A 27,153-nucleotide genomic window follows, 5' to 3' on the forward strand; every position below is an offset into this window, starting at 1 on the left:
CAATCTTCACGAACAAAGCATCATTTAAAACCGAAATATTTATCAGTATGTCCTACCCATACATGTAATATGAAGAAAAACAAACTGATCAAGAAATCACCCAATTATATTTTTTACCCCTCCAGATGATGTATCACAATTAATTGACAAAATCAAGTACAACTTTTTGGATACAATTGTATTGGTCAAAGAGAACAAGGGAGAGCATAAAAAATTATACAAAGCTCGACTCCAATTAGCAAACAGGACACAAAAACTAACGTCCTGAACCATTATTTTGTCCATCAACGTTTTAGCAGTTTGAACACAAAAAATGATGTGCTTAACCCATGGCTAAACTAAGATGAAGATCTTATAGATAGTTTGCAATCATTTTGAACACTGAAGATGACAGAATGAAACACTAAAGCCGGAAAACACTTCATAAAGATGTCTTTGACATAATATTTATTCAGTTCATTTGAATGGAAACAAAAACATGCAAAACAAATAATACCCATTTTCATTATATCACTTGCATGATTCAGTTCAATGCGATAGTTAGCTTACTTTATATGCTTTATCTTATATTTTTGTGTTACAATCTGTGACTTAAAATGCAATAATGTTATACAATGACAATAAAATCAATCATGGAAGTCAGAAATCAACCTTAATCTATGTCTCATAGCAGACCAGGGGTGGATTTCACAAAGGTAGTCCTAACTTAGGACTAGTCCTAGGCAATGCAAAGAGATAGAACTGGTCCTAAGTTAGGACCAGTAACTCATCCTAACTTAGGACTGATCCTATCTCTTAGCATTGCCTAGGACTAGTCCTAAGTTAGGACTACCTTTGTGAAATCCACCCCAGGGCCCAATTTCAAAAGGCTGTAAGCACAGAAACTTGCTAAGCACAGAAAAGTGTTGCTTAACAGAAACAGGTTACCAGCCAAATTAAATTCAGTTTACATTGTTGTGACTGGCGGCCCACTCAATTTCTGCTTAGCAAAGAAATGTGTCAAGCAGTATTTTCCACTTATTTAACAGCTTTATGAAATTGGTTCCAGGAAGATAGTGTACTTTCTAAATTTGTCTTTACTTCTAAAACACGACATTCTCCCTCCTTGCACGTTATCAATGGAAACATCTCAAACCAAAGTACAAATAGTACTAAAAATTAAGAGATAAAATACATTTTGTTTACCTGCAGAAGAGGGTAAAAGTTAATTGCAATAACAAAAAGGACTACATGTAACTGCAGTAAAAAAAAAAACATAGTAAGGGGAATCAAAATTTGAGTAAATTAAAAAAAAATCCCAAAATGAAACATCAATTTCTTCTTGAATTAATCCCACGGCAACCTCGGACTATAACTTTTTATTATTTACATGTTTTGCTGTTGATCCATTATTGTATTTCTCTTTTTTTTCTAACTCTCAAAAAAGTATAAATTAAAACTCTTTACAGCTTTGTACATAATAAATTATACACAGAATATGAAAATGCATTTTTTTGTATTCTTCATTTCTTTCAGCAATAAACAAACAGATAAACCACTAAAACTAAATTGTGCCTGTTCAGTCTTGTGCTACTCTTAAAGGAACACGCTGCCTTGGATCGGTCGAGTTGGTCTTTGAAAAGCAGTTGTAACCGTTTTTTATAAAATGCATATGGGTAGAAAGATGTAAAAGTAGAATACAATGATCCACACAAACATGCCTCGAAATTGCGTGGTTTTCCTTTTACCTCGTCGACTAACACGTTGGCCATTTATGGGGGTCAAAATTTTGACTCCCATAAATGGCCGACCATGTTAGTTCGCACAGTAGAAGGAAAACCACGCAATTTCGAGACAAACTTGTGTGGATCATTGTATTCTACTTTTAAAACATCTTTCCAACCATGTGCATTTTATAAAAAACTGTTATCCAAATGCTTTTTATAGACCAACTCGTCCGATCCAAGGCAACGTGTTCCTTTAAAGCTTTTACTAACTAAACCCCAAAAGACTGTACATCACAATGGCTCAATTTCATAAAAGCTTGTAAGCACAAGAACAATTGCTAAGCACAGTCAAATCTTGCTTAATAGAAACAGGTTACCAGCCAAAATCACATTCTGTTTACATTGTTACCACATGGTGGTTTCCAACTCATTTTGACATTATTGTTAAACAGTATGTGTTCTGAAATTAAGCCAATGACAAATGTTGGGGGGGCTGTTTATATCAAAAATGTAATCCAGCAACACCCTTGCAGGTACTAAATTTGGTCAGGTCTAAACTTAATTTTATTAGACAAATCAGACAATCAGCCCAAAGATTTCTTATCAATCTCCAGAAGTATGTGTCTCTCTAAATTGTGTACGCAGGGTTGGTTTATAGGGTTTAAAGATTACTATAAAATTGGCACAGACTATTCTTGTACACTGAATGGAAACCAGTCTCTGAGGATTTAACCAGAGACTTGGCAGAACCCCTTGGCAGCTTACCCTTGCTCTGTGTAGCTGGTATTCAGCTTTTGCCAAGCGCTATTTGTCTCTACTAAAAAGTAGTTCCTTGTTTTTGAAAAACATCCTCATTTTTAAGAAAAGAAAAAAAGGTTCCCCAGTTTAAGAAATAAGGCAAAGTACAAAATACATGTAGCTTACACTCCAAAAAGTTCCATCAATTAGACAGTAGTAAATTCCACTAAAATACATGTTGCATGTCCTGTCATATTTTCTGACAGTGGACATGCTACTATGGTGAACAATAATAATATATAGTATGTGTTTTTCAAGCCAAATAGGCCCCTTAAAGCACCTTAAAGAAATATTACCCCCTAAGTTTCTCCTAAAAACCATCTCATCTCCTTAGAAACATGCAGCACCAGAAAATCAAATGAGTGCACAGTTTGCTAATCATTTACATCACAATCCTGGATGACATGCCTCACTCAAGCACACAAGAGTCATTCGAACCCTGGGATTCGAACCCACTCTCTAATTACTTGGCCACCAGAACTTGTGTTTGATCCACTAGCATCTTTCAAATGCCAAAAAAGGTTAAGTTCAACTGATATTTTGTATGCAACCTTATCATAGTTTTCCTCCCACGTCTAAAGTGAGCATTTCTTCTCATTTTCCATTCATTCTGTTAGTGGTGCTAATTGTGCATACACAATAAAACTAAATAATAGCAAACAATCTGAAATTTGAATGGCTTTAGATCTCTTCAGAATTGCAACTTTGTAAAAGGAGGAGGACTGGCCAAGTAAATAAAATTTACTTTGTACACTGTTTTTCAGTTTTCTCTACGCCATATAACAACTATTTAACGCACAAAGAAACCAGGGGCGGATTGCACCAAGCGGTCTTAAGCCGGTCTATGCGCTATAGCCGGCTAACTTCAAACACGCTTAGACAGTCTTTAATTATAGACCGATTGCAATAGCGTGGTCTATAATTATGGCCAGTCTTAAATCTTAAGCCTGCTCTGAGCTGGCTATAATCGGTCTTTGTTTTGGTTTTTAAAGATGGTGCTGCATTTGTTAGTTGTAGATGATTTGATGATTTGCTAAGACCGTCTAAGGCAGATAGCCTGCTATAACTGACTGGTCTTAGACCGCTGACTAAGACCGTTTTATTGCAATACGCCCCTGCTTTTGAGTTGAAAGCTGCATGGCTGCTTCATGCTGAGCTAAGATTGATCATCAATATTTTCATTAAAAGTATGACGTTAATTTGTTGAGCCTCTGGGCTCTCTCAGCCTGCCAGACCCTTGCATTACAACACTTAATCGATAATTAACCTTATCTTTGATCTCTTTATTTATATAAATAATGATATACCACATTACTCATTAAGTGCAAATTGCTACAGAAGAAGGCTGAAGAGTTATTTTAATCAAAAAACGGTTTACAAATGTAGCTTTCTTTATGACAAGTTGACAATTTCAGATGACACCCGGATTTCCATATTTGTAAGGACAACACAATTTTTTCTTGTGAAAGAGCACTTCATTTAGAAAAGTACAATTAAATGTCTGTGGGACCATCAAGTTCAAGACCAGGGGCCAATTTTATAGAGCTGTTTAAGCACAAAAAAGTAGCCAAGTATGTATACCGGTCAAAATGACATCTTACATTTATGACTGGTATCCTGGTAATTTGTGCTTAGCAGAAATGATCTAAGCACTTATTTTTGCTTAAGCAGCTCTTTAAAATTACACCTGCTTAGGTAATTTGCTTTTAACTAAGCAAAACATTTTGTTTGCGTAAGCAGAAAATGGTTTCCTGCCAAAAGACCGTTTGAAGCAAACTGTTCATATGACTGGTTGCGCATTTTTGTCTCTGTACCAAAGCACCAAGTGTATAGTATATATCGCACAATGGTGTAATTCGGGCTACAACCTAAGTAAAATATTTTCGGAATTGATTGTTTAATCAGCAGCCCTGGAATTTCATCTTTGAGAGGGTAAGGCCATTCTCACTTTTCAAGGGGCACTTCAGTTGGCAAATCTTAAAGTCTGTGGCAAAGTTCTAAAGGGGCACCAAGGCCAGGGGCAACAGAGAGGCCATGGCATCCATGTAATTGAAGGCCTCAAGGCAGCTCAAGAATGAACAGCCAGGCAATAGACACAAAATTTTGCCTTCTGTAAAATTTCAGGGCCCTTTGGACAACCCAATTTTCTGGTATGTGATCTATATCTATCATTACCCTACATAAACCTGTCACAATCCACACTTATTGTTTACAATATTTGCAATCTCACACACTGAATCGAACGTTGATATACATTTGAATTTTTTTTACAGAAATACATATTGACCTTTTCATCGTTGTGCTACTTTAAAGTCAAAGGTCGCCAAACAGGTTTGTTTCCTAAAATGCCATTGACCTCTGGTTACCTTAAGATTGAACAAACATGATTACTACTGTGATCTTAAAAATGTTAATAATGATCCTTTTTTTTTTAACCTTGCGATATTCACCTACAATGTTTTAGGCCCTGTCCGAATTATAGGCTACGGTGACATCGCATTGTGGACATGCATTGAAGACTAGGGTGTCCTTAGCATCATCCTAAGCAATAGTCGTAGATGGCCATAACTAAATCAGCCAAAACTTGCTAAAGGCAGTGGACACTATTGGTAATTACTCATAATAATTATTAGCATAAAAACCTTACTTGGTAACGAGTAATGGGGAGCTGTTGATAGTATAGAACATTGTGTGAAATGGCTTCCTCTGAAGTAACATAGTTTTTGAGAAAGAACTAATTTTCCATGAATTTGATTTCGAGACCTCAGATTTAGATTTTGAGGTCTCGAAATCAAGCATCTGAAAGCAAACAGCTTCGTGTGACAAGGGTGTTTTTTCTTTCATTATTATTTCGCAACTTCGACGACCATTTGAGCTCAAATTTTCACAGGTTTATTATTTTATGCATGTGTTGAGATACACCAAGTGAGAAGACTGGTTTTTGACAATTACCAATAGTGTCCAGTGTCTTTAAGGCTAGCAGCATACTCAACCCATTAGGCCAACCAACAATCAATGCGTTCATAGTATCTGTACCTTTTGTAATTGTTGGGTTATAAAAATGGTGACCAAAATATTTAATACCTCTTTGTAAATTCTTTGTACCCTTGACAATTCTTGATAATGCATAGGTGGTCAGAATAGTTCGTATATCATACAAAGTTTTGAAACTACATAAGTTTTCAAATTTTCCTAACTTTTATATTTCAAACATTCACAACTTGCCAGTTTTTTTAGGAAATTGTTTCCTGTTTAGCTTTCTTAGTAGAAATTTGTTAAGCAAAATGTTTCGCTCTAGTACCTCTTTAAAATTGGGTCCTGGTTAATAGTGTTAGTTTGTTTTGATTAGTCCAGCAGCATGCACTGTAACATTTATTACACCTTAAAGTTTTTTTTAAATATATATTGGAAATGTATTAATGCATTTACTGTCTTTGGCTCTGGTTATTTCCAAATCTGGGCCCAATTTCACAGAGCTGCTTCAGCACAAAAAGCAGTTGCGCACAACAAAACGATGCTCACCAGAAAAAGGTTACCAGCCAAAACGCCAAATCACATGTACAATTTGGGACTGGTATCCTGGTCATTTTTGCTAAGCAGGCAAATGTTCAGCTTTTTTTTCTGCTAAAGCAACTCTGTGAAATTCGGTCCAAGGCTTGGGCACTAGGCTCTAATTGATACTGGAAACACCATGTAAAATGCAACCTGCTTCAAAATTGATGACGAAGCCCGAGCTTGAGCGTGAGCGAAGATTTGGAAAACACCCCTGTTGCTTGATTAGGGCCATTTTCACAGAAGGCAATCTACAGGCAACCATTTTCCAGGCAATCTCTAAGACAAAACACATTCACATGAAAATGTTTTCATCAATTTCTTCAAGATAGACAGACACTGTTTCTACAAAGGTCTCTCATGCAACTGAAGTGTTTTTATTGCATGAAGTGCAGTTTGGGTGCCTCCGAGTCGCCTGTCAAATGTGCCTCGTGTAACAAGGCCCTTTAAAAACAAGAAATTAGTTCAGTTCAACGAGGGGAATTCCCTGGTCTCTGGAATAAATCCTTACAGCGACTTTTTGTAAAAGGTTTGGCGCAATAAATGGTTTTATGATTATCTTTGCAATTTATATGTACATGTACAACTTGGCTCAACTTCATGACATTGCTACAGGAAGTGTACAAATTGTGAAAACCCAAGCAGAAAATTTATTACTAAGTGTACAAATTTTCTTCTTTTAAAAGTATCTCCCAATTTCTGTACATATTATTTTCTTTCTTTATTTTGGATCCATTTTAAATGTTTGTTTGTTTGTTTGTTTGTTTGTATGTTTGTTTGTTTGTTTGTATGATCTTCCCAACAAGGGGACTCGGTGAAGCTCCCACAAGGAGACATAAACAACAAGCTTTCAACAGCTGATGTCTCTCATACAAACATTGGTTTAGCGTCTATGAATTGCACAGACAAGAAAATTGTGTTTCTGAGACTTAGGCCGTTTCTTAGGCCAATAAGCACAGAATGGTCTACTAGCCACACTAGTGACTAGGCCCGTAAGCACACAGAATGGTGATCACAAGAACATATTTCTGCTGTAAATAATGCCATGAAGTTAAGCTAAGTTCAATCGAGGAAAAAGTCCTGCGTGACGAAACTCTCATTGCATTACTCTCCCGAAAGCGTTTGAAGGTTAAAGCCTGATCCTTACTTCCTGCGAACGCGAATGTGATACGAATTTTGACGCCACAAATTCACAACGAAAACTTTGCCGCAGTTGTTTAACACTTGCGAATTATTCGCTGTGAAAACAGCCATGTGACGTCAAAAATTTTATCGCATTGGCAGGAAGTATGAACTGGTCTTAAGTCTACCATAAGAAAATTTTGACAAATTTTGATAGGGGGTTAGCAAGCATTCTCCTGGCAATGATGAGGCGAGACTGTTTCTTCAGTAGCATCCATCCTTCCATGAATCATCTTTAGTCTTACGTGATCTCCTGGGCATTGTTAATGAGCTACAGAGAGATAGAGATGGAGAGAGGGAGAAAAAGAGCAGCAAAGAGGATGATTATAAGACGGAAGAAAAGTAATGAGCAACAAAATATGCAGAGGTGTGTTCAGGGCCCAATTTTATAGAGCTGCTGCTTATAAGCAGAAAACATTCTCAACAAAATGTCTGCTAAGCAGAACATGCAGGTTACCAGTTACAAATTATAGTAACTTGACTCTGGTAAGCATTATTTTGTTGTGCTAAGCAACTTTTCGTGCTTAAAGGCCGCTCTATGACACTGGGACCTGCTGTTAGCTAAAGATTAGTTTCACCATTTTGAGGAAGCTCCTTTAACCCGGTAGGCTCTACCCTCTTTCTCTCTCAAGCGGCAATCAATGTTGATGTTTTCCTGGTTAGTGATTCTTAAGCCGCGCCATAGTCAAGCTACTTTGGCTGTGGCTATATGGCCATTGGCTACGGTGTTAACACTTATAAAAAGGAGTTTTCCGGCTTCCTTTCCATAGCCACTGCTCAAGCAGTCTGATACAGCCTCTAAAAAGCGCCCTTACTATGGCCAAAAGAGGCAAATCATTGGCTGCCCTTTGTGTGCGCGCATGTAAAATTGTGTGAGTTGCTTCTGAACACTGTAGTGTTTTGCGTTATGCAAGGGGTTTATTAGTTTAGGCTGTGTCTGAATCAACGCGACTTTGGCTACAGTTGTCAGCAATCTATCCATAGCCACTGCTGAAGCCACTAGTTTGGATACACTGTATCCTTGTATCAGTGTGTGTTAGGAAACCAATATAACAGCACATTAATACAAGTCAAATAGTGTTTGTATAGGAAACCAATACTTTACTTCCAAGTTCCAGCATCATAAAAAATACCCCGTTTTTGTTAGAATAACCAAAAAATAATACATTGTTTTCGGTAACAAATTATTCACTATAACTATTAATGCCTTATTTACATTTGTATTGCAATAATTCACACACTACAAATACCCAAGTTAAGCAATCTATCTCTGAATGGTTAAAATCCTCAGAAATGTAGCCACAGTATTGGGAGCCAAGACTCTATAAGGTAACTGGTAGTCGCAACCTCATTTGACCTCACCAATAAGGCAACATATGGGATCATTACTGATAAGGTCAACAGAGGTCGTTACAACTGGTTACCTTTTAGAGTCCATCTCATATATTTTGTGTCAATGTTGAGAATCCATATGGTGATGGATTTTGATTGATGTGGGACAGTTCTTTGATAAAATGTCTAAGAAATTTGAGTGAATAACAATCTACTGTATACATTGTGCACATTATTACCAGCATACATGATGGTATGCATGTAAATAAATAAATCATATATTAATATTATTCTGATAATACCTGTTACAAGATCATTTTGCAATTGCAGGCACAATTTCTAGATTAGTTGGTTTGCTCAAAAGAAATTCTTAATAAATAATAAGGAAAAATGCTTTGTATCAAGTTACTTTTAGTTCAGTTTGTTAGTTTATTGTTAAGGTTAGTGTGCATCATGTACATTTTAGCAGCCAGCAGGCAATGTGTGAATATAAAGGATGGTATGCTAAATTTTACCTAAACTATGTAAGCTTCTGGATATACACATTCTTTGTACAAATCTTAACGAGTTGTACAAACAAATGCGTTAATACTTATACTTTGCAAACAGGCAGGCAACCATTGCCAGAGAAGTCTATAAACCCCACAAATAATGAATTCATCCCACAGTAGTTGTTATAGTTATTATTCATTCCTGCCCAGGGCCAGACAGTTTTTGTTTTACTTAGTCAGTTATTGACCCTTGCAGGCACGTGGCGACTGTGCCACACTCACCATGGTGGTGGGCAATAGGTTTACGTGTAAACACCTTGTCGTCTAAAATGTGCACTTCACTGAATAACGCAGAGTGACATTGCCCACCAGTATGGCGCATCCAAGATTATTCCGATGATGACATCAGGTGGATTGGGTCAATAGCCTTAGTCCTTTACTTAGATGCACCACAGATAAATTATACTATTTGTGTTTACCCATGATGCTAAATACGAGTGAAGCACTGTATACTCAGTACCTTCCTGAGTCCTGAAAAAAGAAATTGCCATTCTATAGCAGACATTTGCCAATCTAGAGTTGCTCAGATGTCCGAGTAGACTTGTGGACAAGTCGTTAATGGTCTGCTGCGGTGAGACACATGTAGTCGAGTTGTGGCGGTACTCTCGCAAGATCACTGCTCTAGCGCAAACTGCTGGTTGCCGACTTATACTAGTCGTGAGAGCAGTAGTCTCGCAGGGCCAGCAGTCTCGCGAAAATACCGCGGGAACTGCGAGGAGATTCGGAATAGCATAAATAGAGTCGGAACACTATCACCACAACAGACATTTAACGACTTGTCCACAAGTCTAATGTCCGAGTTGCGAGTTTATGTTTTAGGTAAACACAAATAATAACCTTACTAGTGTTACTACATGTACTTTAGAAAAAATAATAATAAAAATAATAAATTGTTTCAATAATAAAATATTAAACATTTAATAACAAACTAAGGGGGAAAAATTATTTCAGAAATACAACCACCTAAACTTAATTCTGTTGATTAGCAAATAATATTATCTGAACTAAGACATGTAAGAACGAAAGGGGTAAAAGGATTGAAGATATTTTCACCTGGCTACCCGCTGGTGATCTATCAGCCAAGGGTTACCATTCTGACTGTTGGGTTTCTTTGAGTTCCCTCATCATCGGACTGTCCCCCCTGAAAATAGAATGGCCATCTTGCAATGCAGTATTAAGGTTAACCATGTAGCGTTTGGAGTTTAAAACTACTGTACTTTAACAGACGTTTTCAACAAATGCACTACAGTAGGTCTACAAGTACAACGGGAACCAGACATCTCTCCCTATTCATTTTTTTTTTTTTTTTAACTTGTTCTCCTTTTTTCTGTTCTTGTTTTTTGGTGGAAATTAAAGTTCTAGAGTTTAAGTTAACTGAATAATTTCCCTTGCTCAGTGCTGCAATCGCTACACAAAATCAGTCGTTACTAAAAGATTTATCAAATAGCATCCAGTGTGTAAAAAGTAAAAAACTTTCTAGTCTAAAAAATGTGGATGAATTTTATACATATGCACTTACATGTACGCATGTGCCAACGTGTTTATACTGCCTGAAGAGCTGTAGCAAATTCTTATAGCTTTTAAACATAAAATACACATGATAGCCACTTTACCTCTGAGAACAAGCTGACTAGGTTTTTAATTATGTCGCATGAGAGAGAGATGACTGGTTCTACCCATAAAATATGTACAGACCTACATGGGGGGGGGAGGGCTGTGCATATCAATTCAAAAGCAAATCTAAAAAACTTATTGAACATTCATCAAAAGAAGAACAAAATTGCAAACATGAGAGGTAGCTGTAAACAACTTAGAATAAACATTAAACAAGGGCATTCTACTAAAATGTACAATGTACGTGTTTGATACGTGTTTTGCTTTAATACCTTCACAAAAACAAATGTGTACACAAATGATCATGCAATCTTTACAGTACACACAATATTATGAGTTTTTTAAATTCAAACCCTGACAGCAAATTTGTAAACACTGAAGTGTAATTTTTTTTTTTTTAAGTTGACGTTTATTATGAGTGATATTAGTCAGTGAAAGGTATAAATGCAAAGGTGAACGTACATGTATATTGTAGAGTAATGCATCTACCCATGTTTAGTACAGTAATTATTTTACATTTATTGTACAGTTTCCCCACAACTACAAGAACATTATCACTGTTGTCATGCCATGCAGCTGCTTGAAAACAGCTTCATTCACAAATTACACTGGCAATCTTTGCTTTTAATTACAAAACCACACATAATGCTGTCAAATATACAACTGTATCACTGCTGTGGGGAGTACATAAATAAAATCACACAACTGTTGCACAATATTCACACCAATCTTGCTGGGTAGCCACACCATACCTGTACATCGTAGCTGCCGTTCATTGGCATAATGGGCAGTGGGGGCTCAAGCTACTCCCCCCTTACCCCTTAGGGATGCCAATGCGACATACAAGTAACGTTGTGCTGGGGATTTGGCTGTTTGACAATTCGCTAAACACATGGCTTGCATGCACATTAACTGCTGATCATACATGTACATTTACAAGACACACACATAATCATTGACAACTCCATTCAATACTGCTTTTCATGGCAGCCAACATCAACAACAAAACCAAAGTTTAAAGTTATGCTTCAATCCAAATAATGTTATCAATCTAGATCTGTTATGCTTTCATAGCTGCGATCAAAACAATGGAAAACTGCATGAATGTACAAGCAAGGCTGTCAATAACGGAAGTGCCTTCTTTTGACTTGATTGGTGGCTCTACTGGAGCTTGTAGCGTGAACAAAAACAGTCCCAAATTTTTGATATTTTAAACCCAATAGAGATAGGGTGTTCCCTTTTGATTCAAATATCACCTGCAAGCAATGAACCCATTGTACATGTAAACAGGTATATATTTACATACTGTTCAGGTATTTTCCCAATTGTGCGAAATCACTCCTCATTTGAAGTGCAGGTTAAAAAACTCTTTGTTAGTTTGTGTTTAATTAGAACACAAGTAAAATATGAAATAATGTTCATACTATTCAATTGAGTTTTCAAAAAACACAGCACACACTTCAGATCTTACTTGGTGAGATTGGACAAAGATTTCAAATTGAGAAAGGCTACTCTGGGTTTGACGTTCCGCCTACATGTAAGTAGTACAGAACAGGGCCCAATTTTATGGCTCTGCTTTAACCAAAGAATTGGCGCTTATTGAAGCAGTAATTCTGCACTTACATCAAGCGTCTATTTCACATGTTAGCAGGGGCAATTTGGTTGTGTGTGCGTATTCAACGTTACTAGGCATCCTTCGCTTACACAGCTAACGCAGAAATTGGTGCTTACACTGTAAGCAGAGAATGGCGATCGTAAGTGCAGAATTCAGCAGTAAGCAGAGCCATGAAATTTGGCCCAGGTCAATTATACTTGTGTAAATCCAAATTTGTATACTCTTCCTTGAGAGTAGGCACTACAGGACGACAGTCCAATTGGCAGACAGGTTTGCAAAGCAATAGACACACATCACAGATGAATAGGAATGGTCAGGGCCCAATTTCATAAAGCCTGTAAGCACAAAAACTGTGCTTAGCACAGAATAGTATTGCTAAGCAGAAATAGGTTACCCGCCCAAATCACATGCTTTGTTGTGGCTGGTGCCCGACTCAATTTTCGCTTAAAGCAAAGAAATTTGTCAAGCAGTATTTTCTGCTTAACAGCTTTATGAAATTGGGCCTTGCAAGTCATCTCTCCACTAAACCCTGAGAATCAACATGCAGAGGTACCACACTAAAGGCTTACCTCCTATTTCCTGGAACAAGTAACTGCGATCTTGGGCTGAGAACCGCCGACCGGGGCCTTGGAATACCACTCCGCTCAGCAGAGACACTCGATCTAACCGGTATCCCGCTGCGCTGTGGCGAGGCGGTCCGTAGTTTGCTCGGTGATGGCTGTTTGAGGGAGCTTGTTTTACCTGGGCTTGGCAAGGACCGCGTTGGTGAGGGGCTGGTTGGGTGTTTGAGCCTGGATTCTGTGGGGTCTGTGTGGTTGTTTTGGGGGGAGACGGTGGCTGCGGTGGGTGGCTGGGGCGTGGCTGGGGGACTCTCCTTGGTGAAGGTTCGGTTCAGGTTGGGTAGGCTGCCCTTATGAGCTGCTTGCCTCTCTGAAATTACACAAAAAGGCACAATTCTTAACAACAAATTGTAAAAGTAAAAGTGTCAACACAATTACAAAACAGTTGTACATGTAAGACAAAGGATCACAAGAAAATCCATGGCATAAAACAACATACAAAAGCAAACAACATGAAAACAAAAAATGTTTCTGCAACATTCCTTAGTCTATACCAAAGACTGTATAGCCCACTAGAAGCAAGATGGGGAACTGGATCTCTATCTACTGTTCAAGTACACTAAGTACCATTTCAGTAAGCAAATGTTTAGTATTCATCGATAGCAATGGTCCTTGTCTGCACTGATCTCTTGGTGCATCGAAAGAGTTGCTTACTGAAATGGTGTCCAGTGCATACATGTACTTTACATATCAGTCCGAATTCCCATCTTGAACTTACGACAGAAGGTCGTTGGTTTGAATCTGTTATCAAATAAAAGGAATTGTGATGCACTTTGCTCTTGACAAATCTTATCCCACTTATAGATCTTTGATCTTGATAAACAGAGGGTTGCTAACTTAGAGGGTACTGTACATGTAGGACAGGTCATGCACAAATCACATGCATCAAGGGCTGCTGCTTCAGACCTGCTGGTTGGGCATAGTTACACGTATGCATATCCGGAGTAATTGACAACCATGCAGCATTGTTGCGTAGAAAACCAAACAGGCAGTTGTTTTTCAGTTTTCAAGGCCAATTAAAAAGGAGAAGGCAACAATAGGAAATTAGGCTGAGATGTTGTATGCCTGATTTGAAGAGGGTTCCTGTTTCATTTTGGGTGGTGCTGCACAGATATGTTTAAACCAAATGTGGTAACGACATGGTACAAACATAGTGGGTAATAATAATAATAATAATAATAATAATATAATTTTTTTTACGGTGACCAGACTTTTGAAGAAAAGTAACTTTGCATCAGAGTTTTACCTACCAGATGCACTGACGAAAAAAAGTACACAAAATGGCACATTTGCGTAGCAAACCTTTACCACATGACCACAACCAACGCATCTAGCTCTGAGACCGTGCAGACGCACACTTACCAAGCGCGAGTTTCTGCAACTCGGCTATTGTGATACTGTCCCCGTTATCAGCGGTATGGTTGGGCGCCATCTTTGCTCCATAACTATATCTACGTGTATCCCCTGCATTTTGTAAAGGAGGTGGGGTGTCGACAAACGGGACAGGATGGGGGTGAGGGGGACAAGGGAAGGTGGAGGGGAGTGGCAGGCAGAAGTAGTGGGCGGAAGATGAGTTGAAGATGGATCAGTACGACACTAACTGGTGTTCTGGAATCGAGTACAGTGAATTACATGTATCCCGTGCAACAAGTTTATGGAATATTAGTGGTAAATTGTTGAACATGCAGACGCTTAAAGGATACCCAGAAGTTATAAGGAAAGGAGATATTGTTATCCACATCATTTTCAAACATTAGAGGAGTAAACTGGTGGACTTTGTAACCAACAGGTGGTGGGTTCGAATCCCTGCTTTTCATAATATCCAGAACAAGTAATGTTCTGTTGACTATAAAGTGAAGTAGGATGTTTAATATCACAATTTCTTCTTAAGAACTTTACAGCCATAATCAATTTAAACCGAAAACTTATGGACAAAAATAAGTGGAACTTCTGTAAAGTGCTGTGATAATAACACTCTATAAATGCCCAAATCATGTTGTTATTAAATGACAAATCATAAGACACTTTTGCTGGTAGTTTTGGCAATGTCATAACTGGTTTATTTGTGAAATCAATTGATTATGAATGCGCTGAAATAAATGACGTAGGCTAACTGTACACAAATTTAGTATGAGTATGGTGTAGGAATGGGAATATCTATTAGTACAGGAATACTTCACAGACCTCTAGAGTGGCTCTCAAATTTAAAATATTTGAACGGAAATGGAATGTGATCTGCAATTTATGTCAATGATAGGAACTGGCTTTCCAAACAGAGGAGAATCAGTGGGATCCATGAAAGGAAAATGTTGATGATGACCTGAGCTTTTCATTCCCACTGCAACTTGGCCCAAATTTAAGCCAAAAATATTGCTAAGCAATTGTCAACTTAGCAGTAATGTGCAAGGTATCCTTACACGTCTCATATTACTAGTAGACCCATCCAGTTTGTTTACAAGCCGGAGCATGTAACTTCTACCTAGCCTGAACATCTGATGCCACACTTATGAGGCTTGTTAATTACGACAGAGATATGCTGTTGAGCCCACATCCATAATCACCTTTGACCTCGCGTCATTTCACATGGCTTTCATGGTTGTGGAGGTTTGTACTTAAATCAACCATACATGTATACACATGTAAACCAATACCTGTACTTATCCTTGCGGATAAGGAACAGGAATCAGTCTAGTCACTTCTACCCACCTTCAACTTTCTTTATTCTCTCAAGCGAGGGCCTCCGCCGTACCACATTTGACGTCTTGGCGTTTGCATCGGCGCCTGCGAGGTGTGCCTCATGGGCCTCGTCCTTGTCAGCGTTGCTACCGTGGCTGTTTGTCCGAGAGGCCGGTCTGTGGAGGGTGTTCTCTGAGGAGGCTGGTGAGATACCGGTGACGGCCCTCCTTGGAGAATTGGAGGGAGATTGGTGCATGGCTTGTCTTAGACCTGAGTGAGATTATTTAAAGGAACGTTACAGAATAGGTAAGAAACAAAAATCTTGAAGACCACAGATTTCCATAAAACTTACATGGTCTAATGATGATTATAGTAGAAAACATCCCTTGAAATATTTCTGTCTGAAATTTCATATTTTATGAAAAATAAATAATCTAATTTCGCGTATGGAGTTTATCGCTCAGTGAGAGTTTTATTCATTTTTTGTTTTGACATCGATGCAATGCAAAATTTGTAATCGTTTTTTCACTATTCTCTCGTGACCCAGATGGCCGATCGATCTCAAACTTCTACATGTTTGTCAGTTTATGTATATGGTGGGATTACATAAAATGCTTGCACTGCCAGCAACTTCATCGCTAGCAAAACCAACTCTGTAATGTTCCTTTAAGGAGGAGGAAACACTGCTTTTACTGTTGGTATTGAAGAGCAGGTACACCAGACCTCTGAGCCCATTGTTTGATATTTATTTTAGCCTCTTGTTTTTGATAGAAAGTGGAGGGGCTCATATGAGTGTTCAGAAAAGCTGGATAATTTTAATTTATTTTTAAGCAGAAAATGAGTTAGGCACCAGTTGCAACAATGCAAACGTAATAACATTTTGGCTGGTAACCTCTTTCTGTTAATCAATACCCCTCTGTGCTTAGCATGTTTTTGTGCTTTCAGGCTTTATGAAATTGGGCTCTGGTTACCGTACACTTAATTATCCCTCGACAAGATCCACTTACTATCTTCCTGCATCTTGGCAAGTATTTGGACATCAGTTACATCCTCCAGTTTGGTGTAACCCAGCTCATCGCTGGGTCTCCTGTCTCCGCTGATCCTTCTTTCTCTCTCTCGTTCCCTCTCCCTCCGAGGCATCGTTGAGGACTGGTACGGAAAGTGGCTAGAGGAGGCACTGGACTGGGGAGACTTTGGTGATGGTGATGGGGAGGATTCTAGTCGGCCTGAAGAAGAGTATGTAAGGAAATATTTTGCATATTTTAGTATAATATCTATTTTTATTTGAGAACTTGAAACCATTTCAACTGAGCCATCAACTCTGTTACGTTATGGTCATAACAAAGCGTCATCACCACTGACCCGAACATGTGAACAACACTCAACCAATGACCTAAGCACAAACATAGTTCTGGTTCAGGTTGCCAAACAAACTTGAGGTTTCTAAAATGTCTTTCATTTGCAGGGTCGATGTAATAGACCGTTCCATTAAGCCCTGTCCCATTATGTATTGACCAATCACAACCCATTGCACAACCAAAAGTCTGACAAATTCAGGTCTGACACGCGTGCGTGTATGTTTGGCACGCACGGCAGAGTTGTGCAGAATGGCATTGGAGAGAGGCACATGTTCTTGCTCACACGTGCGCAGTGGGCGGAGCCTAATGGATCGGTCTATTATTGTATCTTAGTAACGCCGGGTTCATACTTCCTGCGAATGAGAAGTGAATTTTGACATCACATGAGTGTGTTCGCAGAGAAACTTTCACCAGAATTTAACACAGCTCATTATTTGTTGCGCATTTGTGACAACAAAATTCTAAACACATTCGCAGGAAGTATAAACCCTAAAACAATGTCATCTTTACATGCACTTTACTGACCTACACCCACTGACGCATCCACCATGACAGGTTGGTGTTGTTGTTGGTGTTGTTGTTGTTGGTGTTGCTGTTGGTGCTGCTGGCTAACCAAAGCATTGGGTCCCATGCTGTTTCTCTGGGCTGATGAAAAATAATATCCAGTAAACATTTAGTCAAAAATAACCGGTAAAGCAGACGTTTACTTACTAAGTAAGTGATAAAATACAATTTGTCCTGACATTTCCAGTCTGAAATTCCTTCTTGTGTGAGGAAATGATTCCTTTTAGTACACTTTATTTCTTATTTGGATTGGCTAAAAAATGCAAATAACAGTGTACATGTACTGTAGAGGCCTACAATGATAGTTTACAAATCCATAACAATTCTTCAGTAACTAAAAAAATAAATAAAAAAATCTAATTTGGTTGCACAGTGTCGGGGTTCCACCCACAGCTGAGCAAAATAATAATATCAAAAAGCCTGGAATTAATAATAATAATAATAATAGCTAATTCTTATATAGCGCATTTCATAACTGAAAGAAATACCAATGTGCTTAACAAAAAAACAAAAGGCAAACAATAAAGCAACCAATTAACAAAAAATACGCTAACAAAATGCAAACAAAAGGATTAAACTGAACAGAAGGCAATACAAAACAAATGTGATTTGAGCAGAGTTTTGAATTGTTCCATGCTCTGTGAAGAGCGGATGTAGCCGGGAAGAGAGTTCCAAAGTTGGGGGGCGGCACTAGAGAAAGTCCTTGAACCGAAGGATTTAGTTCGAACGGATGGTATGGTGAAATGTTGTGATGATGAGCGGAGTGGACGGGCTGGTACATAAGGGATGATGAGGTCAGACAGAGTTGACCAATTAAAACCATGGCCTCTACTACACTGGTCTTGGCCTTGGTAACCCGTCAAAAGTTTCCCTAAGACTTGAAGATTTTTGAAAAAGCCATTTGTAAAATGAAAGGCCTTGCCCTTTCAAATTGGTGAAAATGTTAAAATTACAGTTACAATGTAAACTTTTCAACTCCAAACCTCTTGCATTTAGTTTGGCAATATATTTTGAGGACTGGTAAAAAGTATTTCTGGTAAAAAGTATTTCTGGTCCATAATGAGCTACATGAACCTTTTGGTCTGGTGGAAATGTTCTTGCAATTTGATTCACTGTGTGTGTTTATTGAACACCAGAGGATTAAAATGAAATTGATAGACATGATACATGTATTTAATCATGTTAATATAATTTGTCCTTCCATGACATGTGTGTTAACACCTCAGCTAATGTCTAAATGTTAAAGGTCCAGGGGAGAGAAAGGGTATTGTGCAATGTACATTAAGCCAGTCTCAAGATGCCTATAGGTCCCATCTATAGGGCCCAATTTATCATACAGCCTTTAATAGTGAAAGTAAACAAATTTATTTGCTAAGCAAAAATTAGCAGGGATTCCAGTGAGCCAGTCAACATTTTGTCATTTTGTGATAATAGTATTCTGACTGGTAACACATTTCTGCTCTAAAGCAAGACTTTTCTGTTTTTAAAAAGCTTCATTAAATTGAGCCTTGAAGGAACTAAATATCATGTTTAGTCAAAAGGCACCGAGGCCACAACAAGGCATGTACAATGTCTGATACCCAAAAGAAGGTTCAGCGCATGTGAATTTGACAACTGTGCGCTCATTGTATCCTATTCCTAAATATTACACTACTTATGAGAAAATTTTGCTAGTTCCTGAAAGTTTCTGCAAGACTGGTGTTTGTAGACTAAGTCTAAAGCATAGGCCTATATTCCAACATTTTGCAGAGCCTTTGGTTAAGCTTCTTACCTAAATTGCTGTACTGTTGAATTGAACATGTTGAAGGGAACAAAATTGTACTTTTATCAGGGCTGGGCCCAACATAAATAAACACTGAGAGCTGAACTGTCTATCAATGGTCAATGTTCACTATTACAATTGTGTACATGATGTATGATTGACGGTCATATCAATTAGCATAAATCTGGGAGGTACCCTTTACACTATTTATTTGTATGTGTTGGATTGGCATGTCGATTGCATTGGGGACATGCATACCAGACAGGCCGGATGGTAATACTAATAGCGCCCCATACAGCGTGCAGTAACATCAGAAATATTTCCCGGTGTTGAAGAGCTATGGACATGATGATATCTTTATGCAATTGCAATATCATTTTTGGCATTCTTGATTAACTCACTAACCTGGCATTGAAACACAAGCAGATGAGTGACAATTACTAATTAGCCATTTTGGGATACATTTAGGGTGGACACATTACCACTGGCAGGGAACTACTTGGTTTGGGTAAATATGTGTGCACCCACACTGGAGATACAGTGTGCTCATAATAGTGACCAACACATCTCAAAAGGGCAATGGGCTTAAAATTGATTTTTAACATAATTAAACGAACACGTTGCCTTGGATCGGACGAGTTGGTCTATGAAACCGTTTGTTATGGAATTGAAAAGCGTTTGAAACCGTTTATTATGGCATGTATGGAATGCATGGTTAGAAAGATGTTTTAAAAGTAGAATATAATGATCCACACAAGTATCACTCAAAATTGCACGGTTTTCATTTTACGTCGCGAACTAACACGGTCGGCCAAGTGGCCGACCGTGTTAGTCGACGAGGTAAAACGAAAACCACGCAATTTTGAGGCATATTTGTGTAGATCATTGTATTCTACTTTTACAAAATTTTTCTAACCATATACCGATTTTGTACAATGTAACAAACGGTTACAGAACGCTTTTCAAAGACCAACTCGACCGATCCAATGCATCGTGTTCCTTTAAGGGGACAGGAATGGGAGTGTTTGTTGGAAAACTTGGTTGGGAAACAGGGGGGGGGGGGTTGTACGTACCTCTTGATAATTCGTCTAGTTTGGCTTGCAAAGACCTCTTGGCAGACTCCATTTCTTCACTGGGATGATCCAGATCTTGTCTTACCCAGTCATAGACATTGATGGCTCGCTCCTCTGGTGTTAGCACCCTCAAGGGGGATACGTACAACCTTAAAATAAAACAAAGCTATTGTTACCCAATAGAACTTGATCACAACAATTAATAAACAGACTTTTAAAACAAAATTTCCCCAGTGCGACTGTGAGCCCTGTGCATTGCGAAAATAACAGTTGACCAGTTGGCCGTGGCAGCCAACACATCTTCCGGGAAACCAAATTTTCTTAATTTAGCAACCTGCATTGAATTGAACGACATGAACGGAGGCCTTCCACCATGGAAACAATTGTCAGGAATAGCGTTCTTTAGTTCCTTGTTTAAAAACTTTTCAATTGTAAAAGAAACCACTATGACACATGTACTTGCATTATCAAACTGGTACGTGTTTCACATGTAGGTATAAATTTTACATTTTGTTAAAACCTTTCAAAGGAAATCTCAAGGCAAGATTCATTCAAAATTGTAAAAAAATTGTGGTGATTGGAAGTAGAAATGGTAATGCCAGTGGTGATTGCAGAGTTCTGAGGGCCGAACGTTTTTTTTTAGGCACCAACCACTGTGGGCAGAACCCGCAGTAAAGATCAAAGGCAATGGACTCTAATTGGTACATTTGTAACTACTCAAAATAATTATTTGCATAAAACCTTACTTGGTAACGAGTAATGAGAAGCTGCTTGTACATGTAGTATAAAACATTGTGAGAAAAAGCTCCCTCTGAAGTAACATAGTTTTCGAGAAAGAAGTAATTTTCCAAGAATATGATTTCAAGACCTCAGAATTAGATTGAGGTTCGAAATCAAGCATCTGAAAGCACACAACTTCATGTGAAGAGGGCGTTTTTTCTTTCATTATTATCTCGCAACTTTGACGATCAATTGAACTCAAATTTTCACAGTTTTGTTATTTTATGCATGTTGAGAAGTGAGAAGACTGGTCTTTGACAATTACCAATAGTGTCCCGTGTCTTTAAACATATAAATTTATGTGCGTATGCAAATTAAACCTATTAAATCACTTTGGAGGTCTGTACTGCTAAAATATAATGTGGAGTTCAAACTGCCTGTAGCTACTGGGCAATCTCGGTGGCATATAGTTGGTTAGACAACTGCTCTAGATGCAAAGGTAATGGGTTCGAATCCCAACTGAGTAATAATATACCCAACAGAGTAATAATTTGCCTACAGGTGTTTTTTTTCACAGAGCTCGGGGAAAGTACAGAGGACAAAGGCAACCAAAATTAAAGTCACCTGGAAATAGAATTTTTATTTTGTCAAACATAAGAGTAATGTTTAGTAACAATTTTTTTAATAATTGTTTGTCAAGATTTACATATCATGACTTTGCCTTGATGCGTAGAGTAAACACACGTGCATAGTACATGCAAGTCCAAGTCATTGAGTTTGTACGTTTCAAAAAAGTTGTTTTCTTGCACTCTTCCGGCAATGCGACCAAGTGTATTGCTGCTGGATGCGGTAAAACAATTAAAGATGGGGTCAGGCTGCATTGCTGGTCAGACTCACACAAGTAATAGTGCCTAGTGGTCCGGTCCGACGTCTTTTTCAGCACTGTGCAGCATTTAATGTTCAAATATCGCGCCTCGATTGACGTCACGAACAGCGCCCTCTCGGGTCGGGGCCTACTCTTAAATTTGTAAAAAAGATAAGTTCAACTAATTTTTTAGAACCTTAGTTAACTGTTTATTCACATTCCACTCATCAAAACACATTATTAGTGACAAAAGCTTTATTTTGACAAAATACCACTTCCAGGTGACTTTAATACTACACACCACATTCCCAACCACATAAACCTGTACATGACATACAGGAAATGATTTAGTCCTATAACAGGATGCCCAAGGAAAGCCTTTGATCCTTTAGGTGTAATCTACAATCCACTGAAGTACTCAAAGTTAGTTTTTAAAACTACAGTGACGACCATAAAAATAAAATGTAGATTCTTAAACAAAATCTTGTTTCACTTTACATGTAATTTTTTGTTTTTTAAGACACATGTTAGGTGTTCAACCACTGGAAAATGTATTTTTGGGGGGGTTTGCCAGAACATTTCAAGGGCCACCGAGGCAAAAACAGGGGCATGGACCTACATGTAAGTTGAGTATCAGGCCTGTTTTAGTGGGTACCCGACACTTCGGCACCTTGCAAACTCCCAGCAAACTCGGCACTTAGCAAACTCGGCACCTTGCAAACTCGGCACCAGCAAACTCGGCACTTAGCAAACTCGGCACCTCGCAAACTCGGCACACACTCGGCACCAAGAATGTCAGCACCAAACAAACTCGGCACCGGCCTGTTTTGGTCCAACAAACTCGGCACCAAACAAACTCGGCACCGGCCTGTATTGGTCCAACAAACTCGGCACCAAAAAAACTCGGCACCGGCCTATTTTGGTCCATCAACCATATCAAACCAAACACCATAAAAACTGGTTTGAATTTAGTTAAAATAATTCGTAGGCATGCTAGCTTACATGACCATAACCAATTTTTTTCCCCGGAAACTTTACGTCCGCACGGTCAGTTTTTTTTTTTTTTTTTTTTTTCCCCAATCATGTTGGTGAAAGTGCATCGCTATTTGTTGATGTATTGGGCTTTGAAAATGCATGGAAAATGTTAGCGTTTGGTTGACAATGACTTTTTGATTTTGAAGAGAGTTTGATTTGGGAGCGTGTTTTGCCTACATCGCGGCCGTCGGCCGTGGGGGACTTTTGCCCCACCACGGCGGCGGCACAGCGACAGTGTGCTCACCGGTGTTTAGTGGAATCTGGCAACTCAGCAGCCTTAAAGTGGGCTACGATCATCTTGTAATAGAACACAGTGCACGGCAGTCTGTATTTGAAATTATTTACAAGTACCTTTTATTTTGAATTTAATGTTTTATTGGATCAAATTTTCGTGTAAATGTTCCCAAAAAATACTTGGACATCGAAATTACGTGTTTTCGACTCAAAAACGTCTTGAAAAGTTTACACAAAATAAATATTAATTATTTTGATACAGATCTTTGAAAAGGGCGACCTCACTATAACAGTGAAAAATACATATTATTTATAAGTTATGTATCATCGATACGACGTCGAACCTGTCGAGGATCGGGTTATTTCAATTTCCAAATGGGTGCCGAGTTTGCAACCGTAGCAGATTGCGCGTTTTCAAGAATACGAACAAAAACGAGAATTTCTTAACACTGGGAGCTACATTATTTCATGAAAATTCAGATTTGTGAAGAATATATGTCGACCAAAACCCACCGCAGAAAAATAAACATGCTCCCATGGAACGTGAATCGGTTGAAATGAGTGGCTTCTTGCAAGGTAAGATTTGAGTTATGAAGCTTTGAAAATTTTCCGCCCCAGAAATGGACCCTGATATCCAGGACGTCACTGTAGTATAATACGAAAGTGTAAGGTCGCCAGGGGTAGGTGTGCATGTACGTAATGTAGGTACACAAATGTACACAGTACACAGTACTACAGAGCTCATTTTGTCATGATGCGCTTGGCACTGAGGAATTTCATCTGCACCAAACAGCTAGACATGCCAGAAGTACACATGTACAATTAGAAAACAATAATTTTTAGAACAATCATGAACTTAAATCTTGATAAAAATCATGATATCTTGCTGAAAGTTTAGAGGATTGTATTATTTTACTGTTACACAATGATTGTACTTTAGTGAGCAACCTACATTTAATGGGTTTCTTTTGTGACAAATAAATTAGCACAAATACATTTTAGATATGTCAGGGAAAATAATACTAGATGGCCAGATGTTCACAGTTGTGCGGTTAATGACCCAATACTAAAACTACTACTGTGTGTGTACACACAATATGTAGACTGTAGACTGGACTGTTGATTTTGGCTATTGATAGTCCAGTAAGTATCTGAAGAACAGGGATTAGATTACACATGCATGACTCAAGCATTGTAGAAAATGATCAAAATTTAAATTCTCTTTTGTTACACAAAATTAAGGGAATCTAATACAAGTTTGTATACCTGCTGCTTCCAGAATTGTAGTAAAGTAACTTAATATCTGTACATTCATCACTGATGATTGGTCATGACTAAACTAATTTGTCAATTAAAAAAAAAGCTACATGTAGCCTTTTGCTACAACACCAGGCACGCCAGGCATGATACTCCATGGAGGCAGCGAAGGCAATTGCCGCCATGCCCCCAGGTCATTGCCTTGGTGCCCTTAAAATGCTCCATTAGAAAATTACAATGCCCTCATAGGGTGCCCTCATAGGGTGCCCTAACAGGGTGGCATTTACCAAGGGAAAAATGCCTTGGTGCCCTTGCCCTTTCAAAACTTTCAAAAACAAAGCATACACAGGCCTACAGACATCATCAGACATGATGTGGTTAACTCATAAAAACAAGTTTTGAAGTATTCCAAGCCTGAATGTACAAAAGAAAAACTCAGATTTAGCTGTCCTTTTTAAAGACCTATAATACATAAATTGGCTACACAAACAAGCAGGCCTTAAAGGCAGTGGACACTATTGGTAGTTACTCAAAATAATTATCATCATAAAACCTTTCTTGATTACGAGTAATGGGGAGAGGTTGATAATATAAAACATTGTGAGAAACAGCTCCCTCTGAAGTGACATAGTTTTTGAGAAAGAAGTAATATTCCACGAATTTGATTTCGAGACCTCGAGTTTAGAACTTGAGGTCTCGAAATCAAGCATCAGAAAGCACACAACTTCGTGTGACAAGGGTGTTTTTTCTTTCATTATTATCTCGCAACTTCTACGACCGACTGAGCTCAAATTTTCACAGGTTTATCATTTTATGCATACGACACCAAGTGAGAAGACTGGTCTTTGACATTTACCAATAGTGTCCAACTGTCTTTAAATGAATATGGAAAATTTTGTTGACGATGAGTTGGTTCTAACTTCTATTCACCATTCAGTTAAAACATAAGTGAGAATTGACCGGAGTTGCATGTCATTTGTTGCATATAAAATATGCATATTTTGTATGTGCTCACTGCTCACACATTAATCGACATACTTTTAAAAACTAAAATCATTTCTATAATTTGCCATTCGTTTTGAGGAATAAAATATCATCTACAATGAACACCTAAAACATACACAAAAGTCGGGTAAATATATGAATTAATAATCATCATAATTTAAAATTTATAAAAGTTTTCAAGAGTGCAAGACCTTTGGTCAGCGTAAAATTGAACCAGGTCCAGACTAACCGGTGCCCTGTGCTCCTTTAAAATTTTAAAGAAATTGTGACATCTACATAACATACACATCTGCAGTAGGCCTACAGTACGACCACCCACATAACAGATGTCAAACTATTTATTAATTAGTACAGTGCCCTGGTTACTGTTACTGGATCTACGTCCAGTATTGGACAGCATGCTGTGTAGTGTTATTAACAAAATAAATTCAGTCACACCATGACCCATGCCGGAACAATGCTCCATGGTCACATACATTTTTAATTTTACAGAATACAGCCAATACAATACAATACAACACAAGTCGAGTGTATTCACATTAATCACAATTTAAAATAATATAATTTAGGTTACATGTACTGTAGCTGCTAGACTCTAGGTTTTAGTGGCACTGACTGCAATACTTACCAACTATCTTCCTCTTCTTTCATCATGTCGTTGATTTCACTGTCCAAAAGTTCAACACTGTCATCCATCAGACTATAATTTGCCCGGTCCTCGTCACCAGAACCATTCTCCAAATGATTTGCCGTTCTCACTCGGTCGTTGTGGTTTGTCACATCAGAAATCGCCATGTTGTTCTGCCGCACTCGAGATTTTTGGGGAGGCGTATGATTTTTGTCGGTGCCTATGCCACCAGCTTTATTGCGGAGCAGTTCATTTTGCTTTTCTAATTTCTTCACCAGACTTTGAAGTTTCCTTACCTCGGCTTCTGGGTCAACTTGGGTGTCCATTTCGCATAGTTTGAAGAAGAAATAGTACGCAGAAATTACTACGATTTTAGTGTCATGAATGTCAATACGGGTTCACAGGAAATATCATGAAGAATTGTGGGCCGTGTCGTCAGGTCATTAAACTTCCTCAAGTCTAGCGGGCGTAATGTCAAATTGTCATACTCTTAAAATTAAGTAATTTTCTTACATGAATCTCCTAAAACTTGCATAAATTATGACTTTTTTTCTTCTTAAATGTACGTTATAGGCTAAAATCTTACGCTTAGTTCAATATCAACTATGAATATTTACACTTTTTCTTGACGGACTTGGCTAGTTAAACATTGAACATCTTCGTCAAATGAGGGCGCCTTTCTAAATGATTCGGTCTTTTTTCATTCCACAGAAACTCCCACCCACCCACTGATGATAGAGATCCCACCCCTTACAGTTGCCCCGGTGTCGCATGCAATACTATCCGGAGGACAATGCAATAATGTTCGCCGGACGGTTTTGCATATGCAATCGTGTCCGCCCGGACGCTGCTGCATAATGCAATTTATGGTGTCTGCCCGGACATATTTGCATGTGCAGTTGTGTCCGCCCGCCCCGTGCAAAACCGTCCTTGCAGTAAATTATTAAACGCCCTTGGTCGACGGAACACGTCCGTCATTTTTTTTACGAGCTAAGTGCATGTCATG

At 38.4% G+C, this 27,153-nt stretch overlaps 1 protein-coding gene across 3 annotated transcripts; it reads right to left on the reverse strand.

Annotated features, from left to right (window-relative positions):
* Positions 1-439: 439 nt before the first annotated feature.
* On the reverse strand, positions 440-26,538 carry LOC139935780 (SLAIN motif-containing protein 2-like). 3 transcript variants are annotated; one of them, XM_071930361.1, is made up of 9 exons: positions 26,148-26,538; positions 20,404-20,552; positions 17,530-17,649; positions 16,654-16,872; positions 15,677-15,916; positions 14,333-14,434; positions 12,920-13,280; positions 10,175-10,262; positions 440-7,509 (listed from the first exon to the last, which is right to left on the reverse strand). In XM_071930361.1, exons 1-8 carry the CDS (start codon positions 26,471-26,473, stop codon positions 10,208-10,210), a joined length of 1,572 nt encoding a protein of 523 aa, XP_071786462.1. In that variant the 5' UTR covers positions 26,474-26,538; the 3' UTR covers positions 440-7,509; positions 10,175-10,207. The 3 variants fall into 3 exon arrangements, with proteins under 3 accessions (XP_071786462.1, XP_071786461.1, XP_071786463.1); XM_071930360.1 differs by lacking the exon at positions 10,175-10,262; XM_071930362.1 differs by lacking the exons at positions 10,175-10,262; positions 14,333-14,434.
* Between the last annotated feature and the right edge of the window lie 615 nt (positions 26,539-27,153).

Source organism: Asterias amurensis, chromosome 4, assembly GCF_032118995.1.
Source record: "Asterias amurensis chromosome 4, ASM3211899v1".
NCBI lineage: Eukaryota > Metazoa > Echinodermata > Asteroidea > Forcipulatida > Asteriidae > Asterias > Asterias amurensis.

Excerpts from the sequence above, each read along its gene's own strand:
- LOC139935780 (XM_071930360.1), bottom strand. The coding sequence starts at position 26,473 with ATGGACACCCAAGTTGACCCAGAAGCCGAGGTAAGGAAACTTCAAAGT. Across the intron at positions 20,553-26,147 it reads AAAGAAGAGGAAGATAGTTG|GTTGTACGTATCCCCCTTGA; the intron begins GTAAGTATTGCA and ends TTTTATTTTAAG. Across the intron at positions 17,650-20,403 it reads ACTAGACGAATTATCAAGAG|CCCAGAGAAACAGCATGGGA; the intron begins GTACGTACAACC and ends ATTTTTCATCAG.